The 16,606-nt window shown below is 39.5% G+C and overlaps 1 protein-coding gene across 1 annotated transcript in view; it reads right to left on the bottom strand.

Moving 5' to 3' along the window:
* B3GLCT (beta 3-glucosyltransferase) overlaps positions 1-16,606 on the bottom strand; it is a 119,831-nt gene that overhangs the window by 46,407 nt on the left and 56,818 nt on the right. Inside the window, exons 8-11 of the mRNA XM_045797008.2 lie at positions 15,611-15,674; positions 10,412-10,531; positions 8,686-8,755; positions 1,948-2,061 (exon numbers count right to left, since the gene is read on the bottom strand). Of these exons, the coding sequence (XP_045652964.1) occupies positions 1,948-2,061; positions 8,686-8,755; positions 10,412-10,531; positions 15,611-15,674 (368 nt within the window). The remainder of the gene's footprint in view (positions 1-1,947; positions 2,062-8,685; positions 8,756-10,411; positions 10,532-15,610; positions 15,675-16,606) is intronic.

The raw sequence follows: 16,606 nt of genomic DNA on the forward strand, positions 1-16,606 counted from the left end.
CAGTGTGGAGGTTCCTCAAAAAGTTAAAAATAGAGCTACCCTATGACCCAGCAATTGCACTACTCAGTATTTACCCCAACAATACAAATGTAGTGATCCGAAGGGGTACCTGCACCCCAATGTTTATAGCAGCAATGTCCACAATAGCCAAACTATGGAAAGAGCCCAGATGTCCATCAACAGATGAATGGATAAAGATGTGGTGTATGTATGTAATACACACACACACACACACACACACACACACACACACCATGGAATATTACTCAGCCATCAAAAAGAATGAATCTTGCCGTCTGCAATGATGTGGAACTAGAGGGTATTATGCTAAGCAAAATAAATCAGTTAGAGAAAGACAATTACCATATGAGTTCACTCATACATGAAATTGAAAAGACAAAACATAGAGGAAGGGAGGGGAAAAAGAACAAGACAAAGTCAGGGAGACAAACCGTAAGAGACTCTTCACTATAAGAAACAAACTGAGGGGGCGCCTGGGTGGCACAGCGGTTAAGCGTCTGCCTTCGGCTCTGGGCGTGATCCCGGCGTTATGGGATCGAGCCCCACGTCAGGCTCCTCCGCTATGAGCCTGCTTCTTCCTCTCCCACTCCCCCTGCTTGTGTTCCCTCTCTCGCTGGCTGTCTCTATCTCTGTCAAATAAATAAATAAAATCTTTAAAAAAAAGAAAAAGAAACAGGGTTGCTGGAGCAGAGGTAGGTGGGGGATGGGGTAACTGGGTGATGGGCATTAAGGAGGGCATGCGATGTAATGAGCGCTGGGTGTTATATACAACTGATGAATCCCTGAACTCTACCTCTGAAACTAATAATATACTATATGTTAATTGAATTTAAATTTAAAAATAAATAAAATCATTTTTCCAGAACAAAGCAATAGACAGACTCAGTAATATATTTAACCCTGACAGAAGAATTGCTAACTACAGGAATGGCATATCTGATTCTACATTGTACATTATCAACCAAGACATTATGAGAGACAAGACCATGAAATAATCCAGATAAATTACTCGACAGAATACGACAATGAACTTTCTTCTCTTTCTATTCATAAGAGGGTATGGGGAAACAGAAAACTAAGGAAAAACATGTCGCAGGAACACTAGATAAAAATTAAGATAAACAAAGAGCATGTGAAGGTGAAGTGGCCAAATGTCTACTTCCAATTTTCTGAAATAAAAAATTTTTTTAATTAGCTAGAAATATGAAGCGAAAAACAGGTATACAACCAATAATTACTAATTAAAATATTAACAAAATACATGAATATCGTGGAGCTTATGCCACACATAAGCAGTGTAGAATGTGGTTAAGCACTACTGGAGAGGTACATATAAAATGTGAGACCATAAGCTTCATGAGGATAGAAACCATAGGCTTTGGTCCTGTCTCCCCTGCTTCTGGGGCTTCGGCAGCTGGCCAATAGCCGTCACAGAACAATACTGGCTGGTTCAACTACTACAATGAAATGAGAAGAAGCATTGTGTGGGAAGATGATAAACTAGCTTTGGACACTCTGTTATGGCCACAACGAATTATGAAGGTATAAAAAAAATCTTAAAGAATGCTAATTCTCATGTGCTCAGTCATATTAACATGGCCTAACAACTTACAACTTTTTTTAAAATAATTTTTTATTATGTTATGTTAGTCACCATACAGTACATCCTTAGTTTTTGATGTAGTGTTCCATGATTCATTGTTTGCATATAACACCCAGTGCTCCATGCAATACGTGCCCTCCTTAATACTGCTTATAAAGCAGCTCTTAATCCAAGAGAATTGGTCCATACCCATGGGTAAAGGCGCTGGGAGAGGAGAAAGTGAAACTTACATAAGGCAAAAATCATAGTATTTCTATTTTATTTTTATCCTGATTTAGGATAATGGACATTCTGAATAAGGGTAGTAAGAAATAAGGACTCACCTCTATCTGTATTGGGAACCCCCAGATCTACTGTAGGGATGGAACTTTCTGCGTGATCACTGTAGTATTCAATGACACTTGCCTGGCCTGCCCAGGTCTGCTTTACAATGGGAACTGAAAAAAATGAAGGAGGGACAGTCACTGGCACAGTTCTGCAGGAAAGCTTAGCATCATGAAGGGCAGCATAATCGCCTGTAAAGGAAGAGAACCATTATTTGTTCCTCTTGGGGTATCCCAACCTGCTTGCTTTTCCTACTCTGAGAAATGTCAGGTTGTTGGTCGATGACAGCACCTGCGTGGAACCCTCTCCTTGAGACGTTTTCAGTGTCTGTTAGAGCCCAACACTTCTCGTTCCTGGTGATTCCTCATTCCTCGAGTCCATGTAATAATCCATTTCCTAGTCTGATTATACCATAGTGTTTTAATTTTCCTTTTTCCCCCACAGGCTATTCCATTTAAAATTCACAACTGGATTTTTCAAATGCTTCCTAGAGGGGTGGGGAATATAATTACTTCTAAGGGATGGGAATATGCTGTGCTTCTGGCTGAGATGCAAATATATCTTCCTCACAGTGGGGGTAGGGGACTTCTCAAACTACACACGTCCCCACCCAACAATTCCAGCAGAACCACGCAATCCTACCCAGGGCATGCCCCTACCACTAAGAACCACTGCCTAGGGTAGCTGATATCCTTGTGCTACACTTCTGAAAACTGTGGTAGAAGAAAGATTGAGAACCACTGCAGATTTTTTACCACTACCATTAACAGATAAATTGTTTTAGTAAAAGAAACACAAACAACAGAAAACTTTCCCGGTTTTCTATAATTTAGAGCTTCCTTTAAGCATCTCCTATCTCCACATTTGACAGAATCCTGCCTGATTACTATTTGGTATTAATTCACCTGACCAAGTATCTGCATAATTATTTTCTTTTATATATATTTTTAGCTACTGTCTGTGCATCTCTAAATTCTAAGAGGTTTCTGTTGTCTTAATAGAAAAAAAATTGTCATATCTAGATTGTAAACCCTGGCAATTTAAGAACCTCCACTCCAGTGAACTCAATCTTCAGGTCAGTATTTTGAGATTTTATCAGATCATTTATCTTTTTCCTTTTTCCCAGCCCAAATAAAAATATGTGCGAACACCCCCAATGCAATGCCAACTTCAAAGTCAGACAGCCTTTGCATATAAAATGCAAAAGTGCACCATTTTATCCATTATTCACCAGCTTTTAAGAAAGACCTATGAATTCTGGACATTTGTTGTAATCTCTAAGTTACCTATTTTAACCCACTAAATAACTTTTAGACCTTAAAATATAACTTTTCTGCAATCCTAGAAAGGCAGAGATTTCTTCATGTCAAAATGGACAAAGATGCATATAACAGATAAGGCTGCTGGAGGAAGCGGGGGAAGAAAAATAAACCCTCTTCTACTTTCAAATCTCAGCACACAATGAAAATCTTCCCCGTGACACTTGCAGTGGCAGTTTGCTGTATATGTCGCACGCGGGAGGACCTGCCCCAGAAAGGGCTCCCTGCAGCCTGCCGCCACTAATTCACTCTTGGGTAAGATGTCCCCCCCTTGCATGATGCTGGAAGAAGCTGTGAGGAAAGGTCAAGAATTTTCCTCAGTCCCCAGCCCTCAGTCCTGCAAGCTGTGCAAAAGTCTGCTTTTGCCGTCCTCAGCTGTTAGCCTCCAGTTCCTGTTTGCTCTAACAGCTTTATTACATAGCAGAGATGTTTCTTCTCGGCTGATTTAAAGGACATTAAAATCGTGAGTGAGTTCTTTGCTGTACCTAACTACTTGCTTTGAGTTTTTGTTTGAAACAGCTGAAACAGAAATTTCACTAAAGGTAAGAATTACTGTATGAATTGTTCCCCGTACCAGGCACAGTGCCCAGGAGGTAGTAGGTGCTCAATAAATAGTTTGAATGAGGACTGAATTTTGTAGAAGTAAGTTCCCACAAAAGGAACTAGTTTAAAGGAAGGTTTTATTCGTAAAGGCAATTTATCATTTGGTACAAGACTGCTGCCACCATTACCGATCGTATAAAAATACACCAGCCATTTTTATGGAGTAGGGTGCTATGATTCTATAATCCCAAAAGCATTCTACAATTTTCATCATCTGTCCCCTAATCACTATAACTCCTGAGACGTTTGTCGTCTCTGCCAGCTATAAAAACCTTAAAGCTAAGGCTAAGTCTTCTATAACAGCAGGTAAAGCCTTTATTTTCAACTAGGGTTGATTCTAAATTATGTAAAACTTTTAAAATATTGGCCGATTTTATTAGCGATTTTTTGAATTCTAAATTGAATTCATTCTAGTTATAAAATATTTTATATTGAGGTACTGTGTTCCTAAGTACATTAAACTTTGAGAAAATATTTCAATATAGTTACATGATCTATCGTCTCATTTTCAATACAGAGAAGCGTACTTTCTACCACCTAATAAAACACTAGTGAACGCCTCTTTCAAGAAGGTTTACCACAAGATAACTTATAATTGGAGCAAAGTAAAACTTGTGCTATTAAAAAAAATAATAAACCCCACTGCACAGATGGTATAAATCTTCCACATGGCTTTACAGACTCGAAGCAGGAGGAGATGTGTCTCGCTAGCAGGCACAGAACACACATTTTTACCCCTGGTGAATTTACTTGCAAAACTGATTACAAAAGAAAATGAACTAGACACTTAAACACGGTACAAAAACTACCCCACAATCAAATGTGAATGACTCTTAATGTTAAGAACTCTGCTATTTTCACTCGATAAATGGACTCCTTGTCTCCGTGTGTACGTCAATGACAAAACCCTGGTGGCCCCTCTCTCTTCCGGAGAGGGTTAGAGACACATACCCTGATTTTAAAGATGAGGCGTACGTCAAGACTGAAAGGCATCCCTCGTGGCTGATCTAAAACAACATTTTCGGGCAATTCTGGAACCTCTTTATCTGTTCCACAGCCAGGGGGAGATCTGAATGGGGCAGCACCTGACTCCCTCCCTCTCCTCAGTCATTAATCTGATCACATCATTTGCAACAGAGTGAAGCCCTCCACCTGGCTGCATTGCACCCCACGCCTCCGGTCTGAAGCACACTCCAGCACGGTACCTGTGAGCCTGTCTAACCACACACCCCTTCAGTAAGTTTGTTCAGACTGGCCTCTTCCAGACAAGATGACTGCAGGAAAGATAACAGGGTGTTTTGTTTTTTTCAATCTGAAAGGAATAAAGTGTTTATTTTTAGGTGCTCAGGAAGCTGTGAAAAGGAACCAGAGGCTGAGCAAATAGCAATTTTACCTCTTTAGTCAGAGGGGACAGCAGCAGGAGAGCATCTCACGACCCAGCACTTGATGAACAAAACAGTGGCTGCCAGCAGATACTTAAAGACACGCACAAGAACGGCGTGGCAAAATGGTGCAAAGAAAATTCTTAACATTTTCTGACAGCTCACGTCACACAGTGGAAAAACACATCACCCAGGAGGAAGTGAACAAGCTGAACATTAAAACTCCAGAGACCTTTTCCTTGCTTCATTATAATTTTACGTGCTATGCCTAATTTGCTTTATATAATATGTTTAAAGTTTCTTTAAAACCCTACTAACTGCTTGCATCCCAAGAGCGTGTTGCTATTTCGATGGTGTCAATATGTATTTCTTTCTTAAGCCAAAAGATAGAATGTATTTTTGCAGTGTCCTAAGAATGCTTTATTTCATTTACATCAGAATCTAGACACAAAGCAGTTACATAAACGTTTGTTTCACCGTTAAGCCAAAAAGGTACAGGATATTTAATAATTTTTTTTTAATTTTGGAACTTGCCTTTATTATCAAGTCTCCATTGAGAATATAAAAAAATGGGTTCAATGTGTATTTTCCCTTGCTTGACTGGAGCCTTTAACAGAAAGTGCCATCCCTCACCCTCACCCTGGACATGGCCAACATTATACGGAGCCCAGGAGTGGGGGGCATCGCTAGGGGTCTTCTGCCGTCCCCAGGGGGCAGTGCACCCACAAGTGAGAACACACCACCAGATATATCACCAATAGTATAGCCAGCTCTGTTTTTCAAAGATAAATATATAGTCTTATCTAAGTTTTGTGGGTTTTTTTGACCTTCATTGTCATTTGGCCTTTGTAACTTCAAGTGTTTCTACCACAAAGTGCACAGGGAAGAAAAAAGAAAAAACCCACCCCGGTCCATGTATTCAGCTTGACTACAGCAGTTATATGCTTGGACAGGGGTGGCAGCCTGAATGCCCAGCTTGGTTTATATTTTAGATCCTCTGTGGATTTCAATTTCTGGCTCTCCCCCTTGCTACTGAAAATAAAAAGCCTACTTTCGCACCTTCTGGCCAAGTCAAAAGTGACCTTGAGCCTAGCAGAATGTCAACATGAATATCAAATACGATTTATCAAGTGTTAAGACTGTAACACATCCAAGGAGATGACAGCACAGCTGTGCTGTGGCAGAAAGAACTTGGGATTTGGAGCCAGAAAACCTGAGTCCCAGCTCTCCTACTCAATAGTCTATAAGAACAGGGGCCAGCTGCATCTTGTCCCACACTCAGCTTTCTCCACACGATCAAGGGAATAACGCTAATTATCACATCATAAGGAATTGTCAACATGAAGGCAGATGATACAACGTATGTAAAACACACAGCAGAAAATGTAAAGAAGATGAGCAGAAGCAGTTAATACAGTGTTGTCAATGTAATGAATACGATTACTGGATAATTCTCTGGGCCAATCAGTGGTTAGACTAGCCTTCCAAAAGAAGGAGGGGAGCCCAGTGGCCTGGAAAGCTCACTTCCATCCAGCCATAGGGACATCAAAGTCCCTAAAATCCTGCTGCCTCAGACTATCTTTATAAACAAACATCCAAGTTTAAAGATGGCTTGCCCCAGAAACCCAACTGTGAAAGCTTCATAATACCTTTTAATTAAGTCTCAGGCTTCAGTGACCTCAGATTCAAATTCATACCAGTGAATCAATGCATCCAGCTTTGGGAGGTTTGGTTTTAACGCTCTTAACAGGGTTTTAAGATTTGTAATTTTTAAAGACCTTTCACTCAAAATTTGAATATAAAAGCATTTGATGGATATCTGAAAAGATTATCTCAACCTTATGCAAATGAGAAAGCAATAAACTAGATCATTCAAAATTACTAAATTAAAATTAGCAAACTTCTTTTTCATTTCTGTAGAATATGAAAAATACAACAGGAATGGTCCCTAATTTTACTGCTTTACTGTCCCTCGAAAAATGTTTCAAAAGAGAAAATACCACCACCACCACCATTCTTAACATCAGTATTATGAAAACAGTCACTACTCCCAAGTGCAACTTCAAGATCAAATAAATCAATTTGAACACTTCTGCTGGCTGTAAAAAAAAAAAAAAAAGAAAAAGAAAAAAGAAAAAAAAAGGCAGTGCCTTCATTCATTTTCTTTGATACTTTTTTATAAGATATGTCAAAAATTGTCCCCAAACGCCCTTCCAGATTTTAAAAAAAAAGCAAAAGGATATTAAATCTAGGTTAATTTTTGTGAATGATGAAAATTTTAACTGCTGTATTGATTTTTAATGCTCTTTAGGACTCCCTGTATAATGCATGTATCTATTAGGCTGATTTAATAGGACTTGGTACTTTATGTGATTATTTTAGGTAATTATGAAGGTTTCTAGTTACATGCTTTTATGATACTGTACATCATAACCAGATTTTAATTTATATCAATATCTTAAATAATACTTCAATCCCAAATTATAATATTTTTTATTTGGAAAATGTTCCCCTTTTAAGTATAATTTATAAGTATCATATTATCAAATAAATTGTATAAATGAACTTCCCCCATAGTTCCAATCCCCTGAAAACAACAGCTGGTTTAGAAATCTCTTCTACATAAATATCACGCTCTTGATGAAATCGACAGTCTTTTCATGGAAAAAAATTAAAATATATGCTAAAATTAGAAAATGCAAAAGACTGTCTAATTTTCAATTTCAGAAAAGTGCAGCTTGAAATAAGGCGAAAAAAGAAAGAAATTATGTCTACTTATATTTAGGATGGGCTTTTTCTTTTACATTATCACCATAACTTAGTAGAATTCTGTAATGACACCAAAAACTTGAATAAAAACAACATTCATCTGCATGCCAAGATTCCCTTAAGAAGGGACCGCTGTGTATAAGCCACCTGTTGCCTTTTCTGCCATATAAACCACTCATGAGCGAATACGTATCTTTATAAGTTCCAATGTGTGCATCCACCATAATGTAAAAAGGATTAGTCTTTGAGAAAACATCCTTTTTTTGGCATTCTCTCACCTTGAAATCCCCTCTAACATTCTTTATACAGTTCAGAACTGGTGCATGGACATAATAGGACATTATTCCGCAAAATGGATTGTTATTCATATATCGTGACCAAGACTGCCACAGCTGTGCTTTCCCATTTCCAATTTAAAACACTGCTCTGAACAGTATTCAGAAGGGCTAGGGCCACTCATGTTTTGATACAAAACGGTCCCTTCTAATTGATCTTGGTGATTGAATTGGTATGATGAGGAATACTAACTAAGTAACTGCTTTCGCTTCAACAATAAATGTGTCATTATCCCTTTCTTGAATTTCTATCTGGTTTGTACTTTCCTTTTTTTTAAAGGCAGTTGGGATTTTCAAAGTTCAACAAAAATGAATAACACAGAACATACTTCTATCACCATGAAATTTCTTGCATGTTTTTACTGCAAAAAATATATCCTCTTTCTTCACTGGATTTCCCTAGAAAACAAGAAAACATATATGCATATATGAGTCCGTGTCATATTAACACCCACATTCACACCCATGTTAGGTCTCACAGGCCGTAGAGGTGACCTTCACCAATGTTAAGGACATCAAACCTGTTTCCAGGATTAAGTTCTAGGGGAAAACAGGAACTGGAGTTCAGCTGACAAGTCCTCTGACGTCAGCCAGACCCGAGCCCAAATCCCAGCCCTGCCCTGTACACAGTGTGTCATCCAGACAATGTTCTTCAGCTCTCGACTTCAGTCTGCTCGTTTAGAAAATGGTCAGAATAGCCACCAGTGAAGCTGCTTTCACTGCTACATTTATTCAGCACATTATAACTGCCCAATAAATGTTAGTCACCTTCCCTTTCCTTTTCCCAGCTGGTAAAGATTGTGACAAAGGGAGAGAACAAGTGGGCTGTGTTCATGTACAGTGACTCCCTTTTGTGGGGCCCATCTCACTTTGATGTTGAAAGTATTTTTATGGCCCCTTTATTGTCTACCCAAGACTAGGCTACAGCAACATTCTATCTTCTGCCAAAGGGAGGATTACTTCAAACACTTGGGCTCGGAGAAGGAGGGACAATTACGGAGCCCTGAGCCAGCCCAGACCCAGCTGACCACTCAGATGAAGGCAGCACACAGGGAGACTGTGGACAGCCTACACTTAAGGCCACGGCCTGCTCTGTGGGGTGTTCTGACCCTTTAATCAAATGTCTTAGGCCTTTGATAATATTCAATCATGACTCAAACATCATCTGGGGCCAGATTATAGTGACATTTAACCACAGCTTTGTCATATTACTCGACACTAGGAAGCTGACCCCACCAGACTGCCCAGAAGAGCATTAAAGAACAAGTAAGCCATCATGTCTAGAAAGACAGGTTTTCCCCCTTAGGAACTGAGCAAACATTACAGATTCTCTCCCATCACTGCAGTGTGTGTACAAATATTCGTCTTTGAATATGCAACACACAGACTTCTGTGTGACCGCCTTGAGAAGAACAGACAACACTTGAGGGTGAGGGATATATTTTCCCTTCTAAGGAAGAACTGTTAACATCCTAGTGAATTTCAGGGGTCTTCAGGCTCATCCTGGGGGCTGGACCATGGGGATGCCACAACAAGTAAGTTCATTCTGAAAGCTCTGCTGGACAGTGGCAGGTGAGATCAAATCAAGGTCTCCCGCTGAGAGGAGATGGGCTTGAGGAGAAGGCTTAGGTAGAACCAGAAATGTGTGAAATCGCCCTTCTAGGAAATGGAACAGATACTCCAGTAGACACAAGCTGAGTCATCGACACGAGAAATGACTGCCGGCACGCTGACTCCAGAGCTGTGGCAGGAAGTTCCGCATGGAGGCTCGGGAGTGAGTCTATGCCCTCGCGGTCCTCACGCCCCCTCCCCCAGACTCACTGTGTGACCTTGAACAAGTACTGCTCAGTCCTCTCTCTTCTCATGTGTAAACTAGGATAACAACCGTGCTCACCTCATAGGGCTGTTATTAGTAGAAACACGCTATCTAGTTCTTACCTGGCACGTAACGAAGGTTGGGGTTTTTTCAGTAGATACTTAAAGTGCTAGACAACGTTATCCACAGCATGTAGATTTTCCTTTGATGTGCAAGGAAGTTTTTCTTCTATTACTTACACAAAGTGGTAGAAAAGAATGGAATGTGGTAGCACAAGAAGAGTCCACAGCCTCTGTACAAAACTCAGGCACTGGAGTGAGGGGAGGCCCATCGCCTTTGTCCCAGATGTAGAGGGCAATCTGTCAGGACAGGAGCCGGCAACAAATGAAAGAGCTTGGCCAACACCACAAGTGTAAGAAGGTACAAAATATCTCAAGGAAAAGCAGACCACAACTTCTAGAGAGTACTTAGACTGAACAATATCAATTTGACAATATTCAACAGATTTTTTTTACATATAAAAATAGTAATTTCATGTGGATCAATCTAATCTTTTATTAACAAGAATCCATATTCTGACTGCCAAACAATTCCAAAGTTGTCATAAGTAATTTCAGGGAAGCTATTTTAGGGTTTCTAAAACATCGCAGTGGAAGATGAAAGAAAATATTACCATGAGGCTGGTTTTCTGCAGTACGGTAATTACATACCTTGACTAACCGCCTTGCTGAAAACATCTAAAACTGTTGGATAAAATATCTTTAAAATAATTTTAAATGGATTGCTAAATTGCCACAAAAATATGGAACTTGTGAGAACAAAAATGCAAAAGGAAGAGCCTGGGAAAAGGTCATCAAAGATAGTTTTCCTCAGTAGGTGGATAGAGAACACTGGTGATGCTGAGTTTCTGACAGGAGTTAAGAAAATAAAGCCATGACGCACCCACGGTAGGGTGTCTAAGAGCAAACCCCACATAAAGCTGGGACTTTAGAGCTAGATGGAGGGGAAAAATCATCTGTAAATCTCCTCGGAGATTTTGTAATCAAAACCCAGGGCTCCCTAATTCATGCCACCAACGTGGTCCAAAACACTTCAAACAGTAATTTAAAGTGGTCCCAAATCAGTATAACCCTGTAGCAGTAGGGAAAGCAAATGGAAATTCTTTCTGAGGAACCTGCACCTTAATGTAGGACTCAGAGGATTACCACAGATACAGTTCCAAGCTAGACTACTCAGAGGAAAATCACAAAAAGCACAAGGCCGTGGGTGGGTGATCAAGAGCCAACAGACGCAACATAATCAGACCCAAAAGATGGCAGGTCTTGGAATGATCAAACACAGATTATAAAATTACTATATTTAATACATGTTCATAAAGAGAAAATTTTCAAACTTTAGCAAAAAAAAGTTTTTCAAAGATTATATCAAATAAGCAAATTTGAAAAAGAACGAACTAAACTTCTAAAAATAAAAAAAATTAAAATGAAAAATTTAATGGTTAGGATAAGCAGCATATTAGACAGTGGTGAATAAAAAATTAGGGAACTAAGAGATGAAGGCCCCAAAACACCTGCAATGTAGCACAGCAGAAACAGAGGTGGGAAATGTAAGAGAAAAATTCAGAGAGCTAGCACACATCTAAAGATCCAGGAGGAGATAACTGAGAGAACGGGGGTGAGAACATGCTTGAAAAGACAATGGCTGAGAATTTCCAAAAACTACATAACAATCCTATCATAGAAAGGGTCAATGAATCTCATGCAGGATGTTAAAAAAAAAAAAAAAAGTCAGCACCTAGACATCTCATAGTGACACTGCAGAACACCAAAGACAATCGTAGAAGCAGGCAGGGAGAATGACAGATGACCTACAAAGAAGCCACATGAGACCGATGTTGATTTCCCAACACCACAGCAATAACAGGAGCCAGAACACAGTGCAGTCAGGCCACAGTGATGACAGAGAATGACGGACAACCCAGAGTTGTAAACACAAGGTAACTAAGTTTCAAGAACAAAGTTGACATAAATGTTTTTAAAGGGAAAAAAATGAGAATGTACCACCTCACTGAAGGAAACTCTAAAGGATGTGCCTCAGAAGAATAAAAATGATCCTACCTGGATACAGCCACTCTGGAAAACAGTATGGAGGGTCCTCAAAAAGTTAAAAATAGAGCTACCCTATGACCCAGCAATTGCACTACTAGGTATTTCCCCAAAGGATATAAACATAGTGATCTGAAGGAGTACCTGTACCCCAATGTTTATAGCAGCAATGTCCACAACAGCCAAAATATGGAAAGAGCCCAGACGTCCATCGACACACATACACACACACACACACACACACACACACACACAATGGAATACTACTCAGCCATCAAAAAGAATGAACTCTTACCATTTGCAATGACGTGGATGGAATAGAGGTTATTACACTAAATGGAAATAAGTCAATCAGAGACAGACAATTATCATAGGATTTCATTTATATGTGGAATTTAAGAAAAAAACAGATGAACACAGGAGAAGGGAAGGAAAAATAAAATATGACTAAATCGGAGAGGGAGACAAACCATAAGAGACTCTTAACTCTAGGAAACAAACTGAAGGTTGCTGGAGGGTAACTGGGTGATGGGCAGTAAGGAGGGCACTTGATGGAATGAGCACTGGGTGTTATATGCAACTGATGAATAACTGAACTCTACCCCTGAAACTAATAATGCACTATATGTTAATTTATTGAATTTAAATTTTAAAACTGTCCAAAAAAAAAAAAAATGATCCTACCTGGAAGGTCTTAGAAGTAATATGGGGTATTGAGCAAAGACACTGGGAAATACATGGTTAAACTAATACAAATGTGACTTACATAAAATAAAGATAATATTTAAGTTGAGGGGTTAAAAAAAAAAAAGAACAAAAATACTAATTAACAAAGAGCATACAAATTGGGAAGGGGAGGGGCTCCTGGGTGGCTCAGCGGGTTGAGCATCTGCCTTCATTCAGCTCAGGTCATGATCCCGGAGTCCCAGGATGGAGTCCTGAATGGGGATCCCCACTCAGCAGGGAGTCTGCTTCTCCCTCTGACCCTCCCACCTCTCATGCTTTCTCTCTCTCACTCTTTCCCTCTCAAATAAATAAATAAAATCTTTAAAAAAATAGGGACGGGGATAATCAGAGTTCAATTATTCTAAGTCCCTTGAATCTGGGACATCAATTACTTAGCCTTTGTTAGGTTAAGAATGCATGTTAAAATATTTAAAATAACCAGTAAGGTACAGACAGAACTTCCAAAATAGTGGAGGAGGAAAAAATGGAAAAAGAACAAAAAATAATCTCTATAGAAAGTAAGGAAGTTTTTAAAAAAGCCAGAGAGAAAATGGGAGGGAAAGATAAAATGAAGTGTTAGAAATCAATTCAAATATAATGGTAATCATGTTCAGTGTAAGTGTAAATTTGCTACCTGGTTTAAAGACAAAGACTGACAAACGGAGAGGAAAAAAAGATACATCCTCTCTAAGAGAAATGCATCTAAAAGAGGGCACAAAGGGGCTATAAGAAAAAGATGAGAGACAATTAAAAAGCAAATCCAAAAAGAAAGCTGGTATAGAAATAGAGCAACAAAATACATGTTAGGGCAAAGAGCATGACAAGAAAGAAAGATGAATTCATAAGAAGATGTAAGGATTCTAAACTTGCATGCAATTAATTAACGTAATCTCAGAGCAAAAAGCAGGAGTTGGCAGTTATGAGAGGAGACATTGTCATATGCACCATTATTATGGAAGACTTTCCCATTCCTCCCTTGATGAATGATAGATCAAGCAGACAAGGGTAGAAGGAAGGGAGGGAGGGAGGGAGGAGGGAAGAGAAGGAAAAGGGAAGAAAAGAAAGAAGGGAGGAAGGAAGATTAACTTATTAGATTAAATCTATTTCTTCCTTAATCTAATAAGGAGAATATTATACCCCCAATATACATTTTTTGTCCATTTATGAAAAGTAAACACGAACCAGGCCACAAAGTAAGCCTCATAGTTCTAATTACTGTTATATAGACCACAATAATGCTAAAAATCAGTAACACAACACAATAACAACACACACAAATATACCGGGTCGCAGTGAAAAATGTATTTTTTAAAGTGGGTCACAGTCAAAAAAAAAAAAAAAAAAGGTTTAAAAGCCTCTGTCCTAGAGGAACTCCTGCTCTAGTCGTAGGACGCGCTCCGCAGGGAGTGGCAGGAAGTCCATGATGCGCCCATATCAACGTGGAGGAGCTTCAAGTTGGAACAATACTCATGGTACACTTCTGTTTATCTAAAGTCCAAATGGTTGCAAAACTGCATAATGTCTTATTCAGGGCTACAGTCCTATGCCGTAAAAGATGAAGAAAAGGAAGAGAGAATTCAAGAAAGCGTTGACTAATAAGAATGAAGGGGACGCAAGAACGTCACATTCATGTAGCTTCAAAGCGACTGGGGTTGTTCTAATTCTTAAGCCAGGTGGTGATTACACAGATATTTTGACTGAGCTTCATACCTTTCACATTCGTTAGAAATATTCTTTGTAGGTATTTCGTGTTTAATAGATTCCTGAACCTGAGTATCTATACCGAAGTTCAGTCTTCATTAAAAACATCTAGGCAGACTTACGCTTTCAATTAGTCGTTCTTTCCTTTCTATGGAAAGGAAGAAGGGTTTTTTACAGGTATGTTTTTTCCCCAATAAGCTACCTCATCACATGCAAACAGCTAAGAAGGCAAAGCCTTGTGCATGCCCTTTTGGCTCCTGGCATGCTGCCAGTGCTCCTGGCCTCAGTGGCGTGTCAAGATGGACCCCACCGTCCTAGGATACAGATTCCTGCAGAGGGAAAGGTGGGGCTGTTCTAGGCAGTCAGATGTGCCTGTGAATGAAACCCACGACAAAACCTTCTTAATGATTCGGGAATGATGAATGATGGGACACCTGCCTCCAGGATGATTGGTCACAGATGTCCACTAAATGCCGGGGATGCTGGGGTCCCAACTGGCATGCCACGGCTGCCTGCTGGGGACCAACTGGCTCGGTTCTGCCCTAGACGGCCAAGGACAGAGACACAACCAAATTACCAAATAAGAGCAAATAAGAGCAAAGGTGCCTTAATGGCAGTTTTGCATGTTTTTAGAAATCCACCTTTGCACCCATCCACCTAGCTTTAAAAAAAAAGAAAAACCAAGAATCACAGACGCAATCTTTTTCACTGCTCCTTCTCCACCTACGTGATTCAAATGAGCTTACAGAGCCTAATTTGCTGGAGAAGAATCACCTTGGAGGGGAGAAGATACATAGATGCGCTGGGGGTGGAGGGGTGAGCTGTAAGAGAATAAAAAACACCCTTTATATCAAAACACATGAATTTTTGATTACTAAGACTTTTAACAAAGAAACTATGACGTACCTCATGTTTTAAATCTATCGTAAAGTCGGATTTCAGGGATTCACTCTTTAACCTCTTGGTAAGCCTAGAAAATAGATACAATTTGAGGCTTTTTTTTTTTAATCAGAAGAAGCATCGAATAAGAATAACACATTGAGACTTTCTAATGTTTGAAAACAGATTAAAAGCACACATTTTAAGATAAAATTAAGAATTTCACATTTCCTTGAGGCAAAGCACTGTGAAAATGGAATTTATGTTGAGTAGGAAATAAATGCAAGGCTTTTTTGCAAATATAGCATTCACTGTTTTAACATCTGGCAAATACTATAAAATACAATAGAATAAATTAAATGTCTTATGTAAAACAAAGCCACAAAGTTTATTGACTCCTGATAAGTGTATTGACTCCTGATAAGTGTATTGACTCCTGATAAGTGTATTGACTCCTGACAGAGAAAGAAGACAGAAAAGAAAAAAAGAAAAAGTAAAGCTTGCATGATAGAGAAACAAAAGTTGTTACTTTTCAGTCTCATGCTTTTAATAACGTAAATGAACTATAGCTTGTGGAGTTTTTAGGGGAAGAGAGCATATGGTTTCTGGAAAGAAAAAACATTTAATTTCAAGTCCTTTTCTTAAAGAAATCTTCAGTGGTTCCTTTCAGTGCGGAGGGGAGGCCCATCATTCCCTTCCACTGTCCCCTAGCTTCTCCATACTTATCCGTGATAGCCATGACAAACACCTGCCCGCTGCCTAGTACACCCACACCCAAACTTCACCTGGCAAACCTTTCTTCAAGATCAAACTCAATGGCATCTTTTCTGTGGAACTTTGCCAGACTTGTCCACTGGCATAAATGGAAACTTCCTTTGCTCCCGGAGTAGGAAGCAAGCTCCATTAACTTTATCACACATGCTACATCCTGTTGTGTATACGTCCCCCTCTGTGTGGCAGCTTCTTTGTACTGCTCACTGTGCCTGGCCAAAAGGGGCACTCAGTGAGCTGCCTGAATGAATG

Source organism: Ursus americanus, chromosome 10 (genome assembly GCF_024610735.1).
Source record: "Ursus americanus isolate L20-20 chromosome 10, mUrsAme1.1.p, whole genome shotgun sequence".
Lineage (NCBI taxonomy): Eukaryota > Metazoa > Chordata > Mammalia > Carnivora > Ursidae > Ursus > Ursus americanus.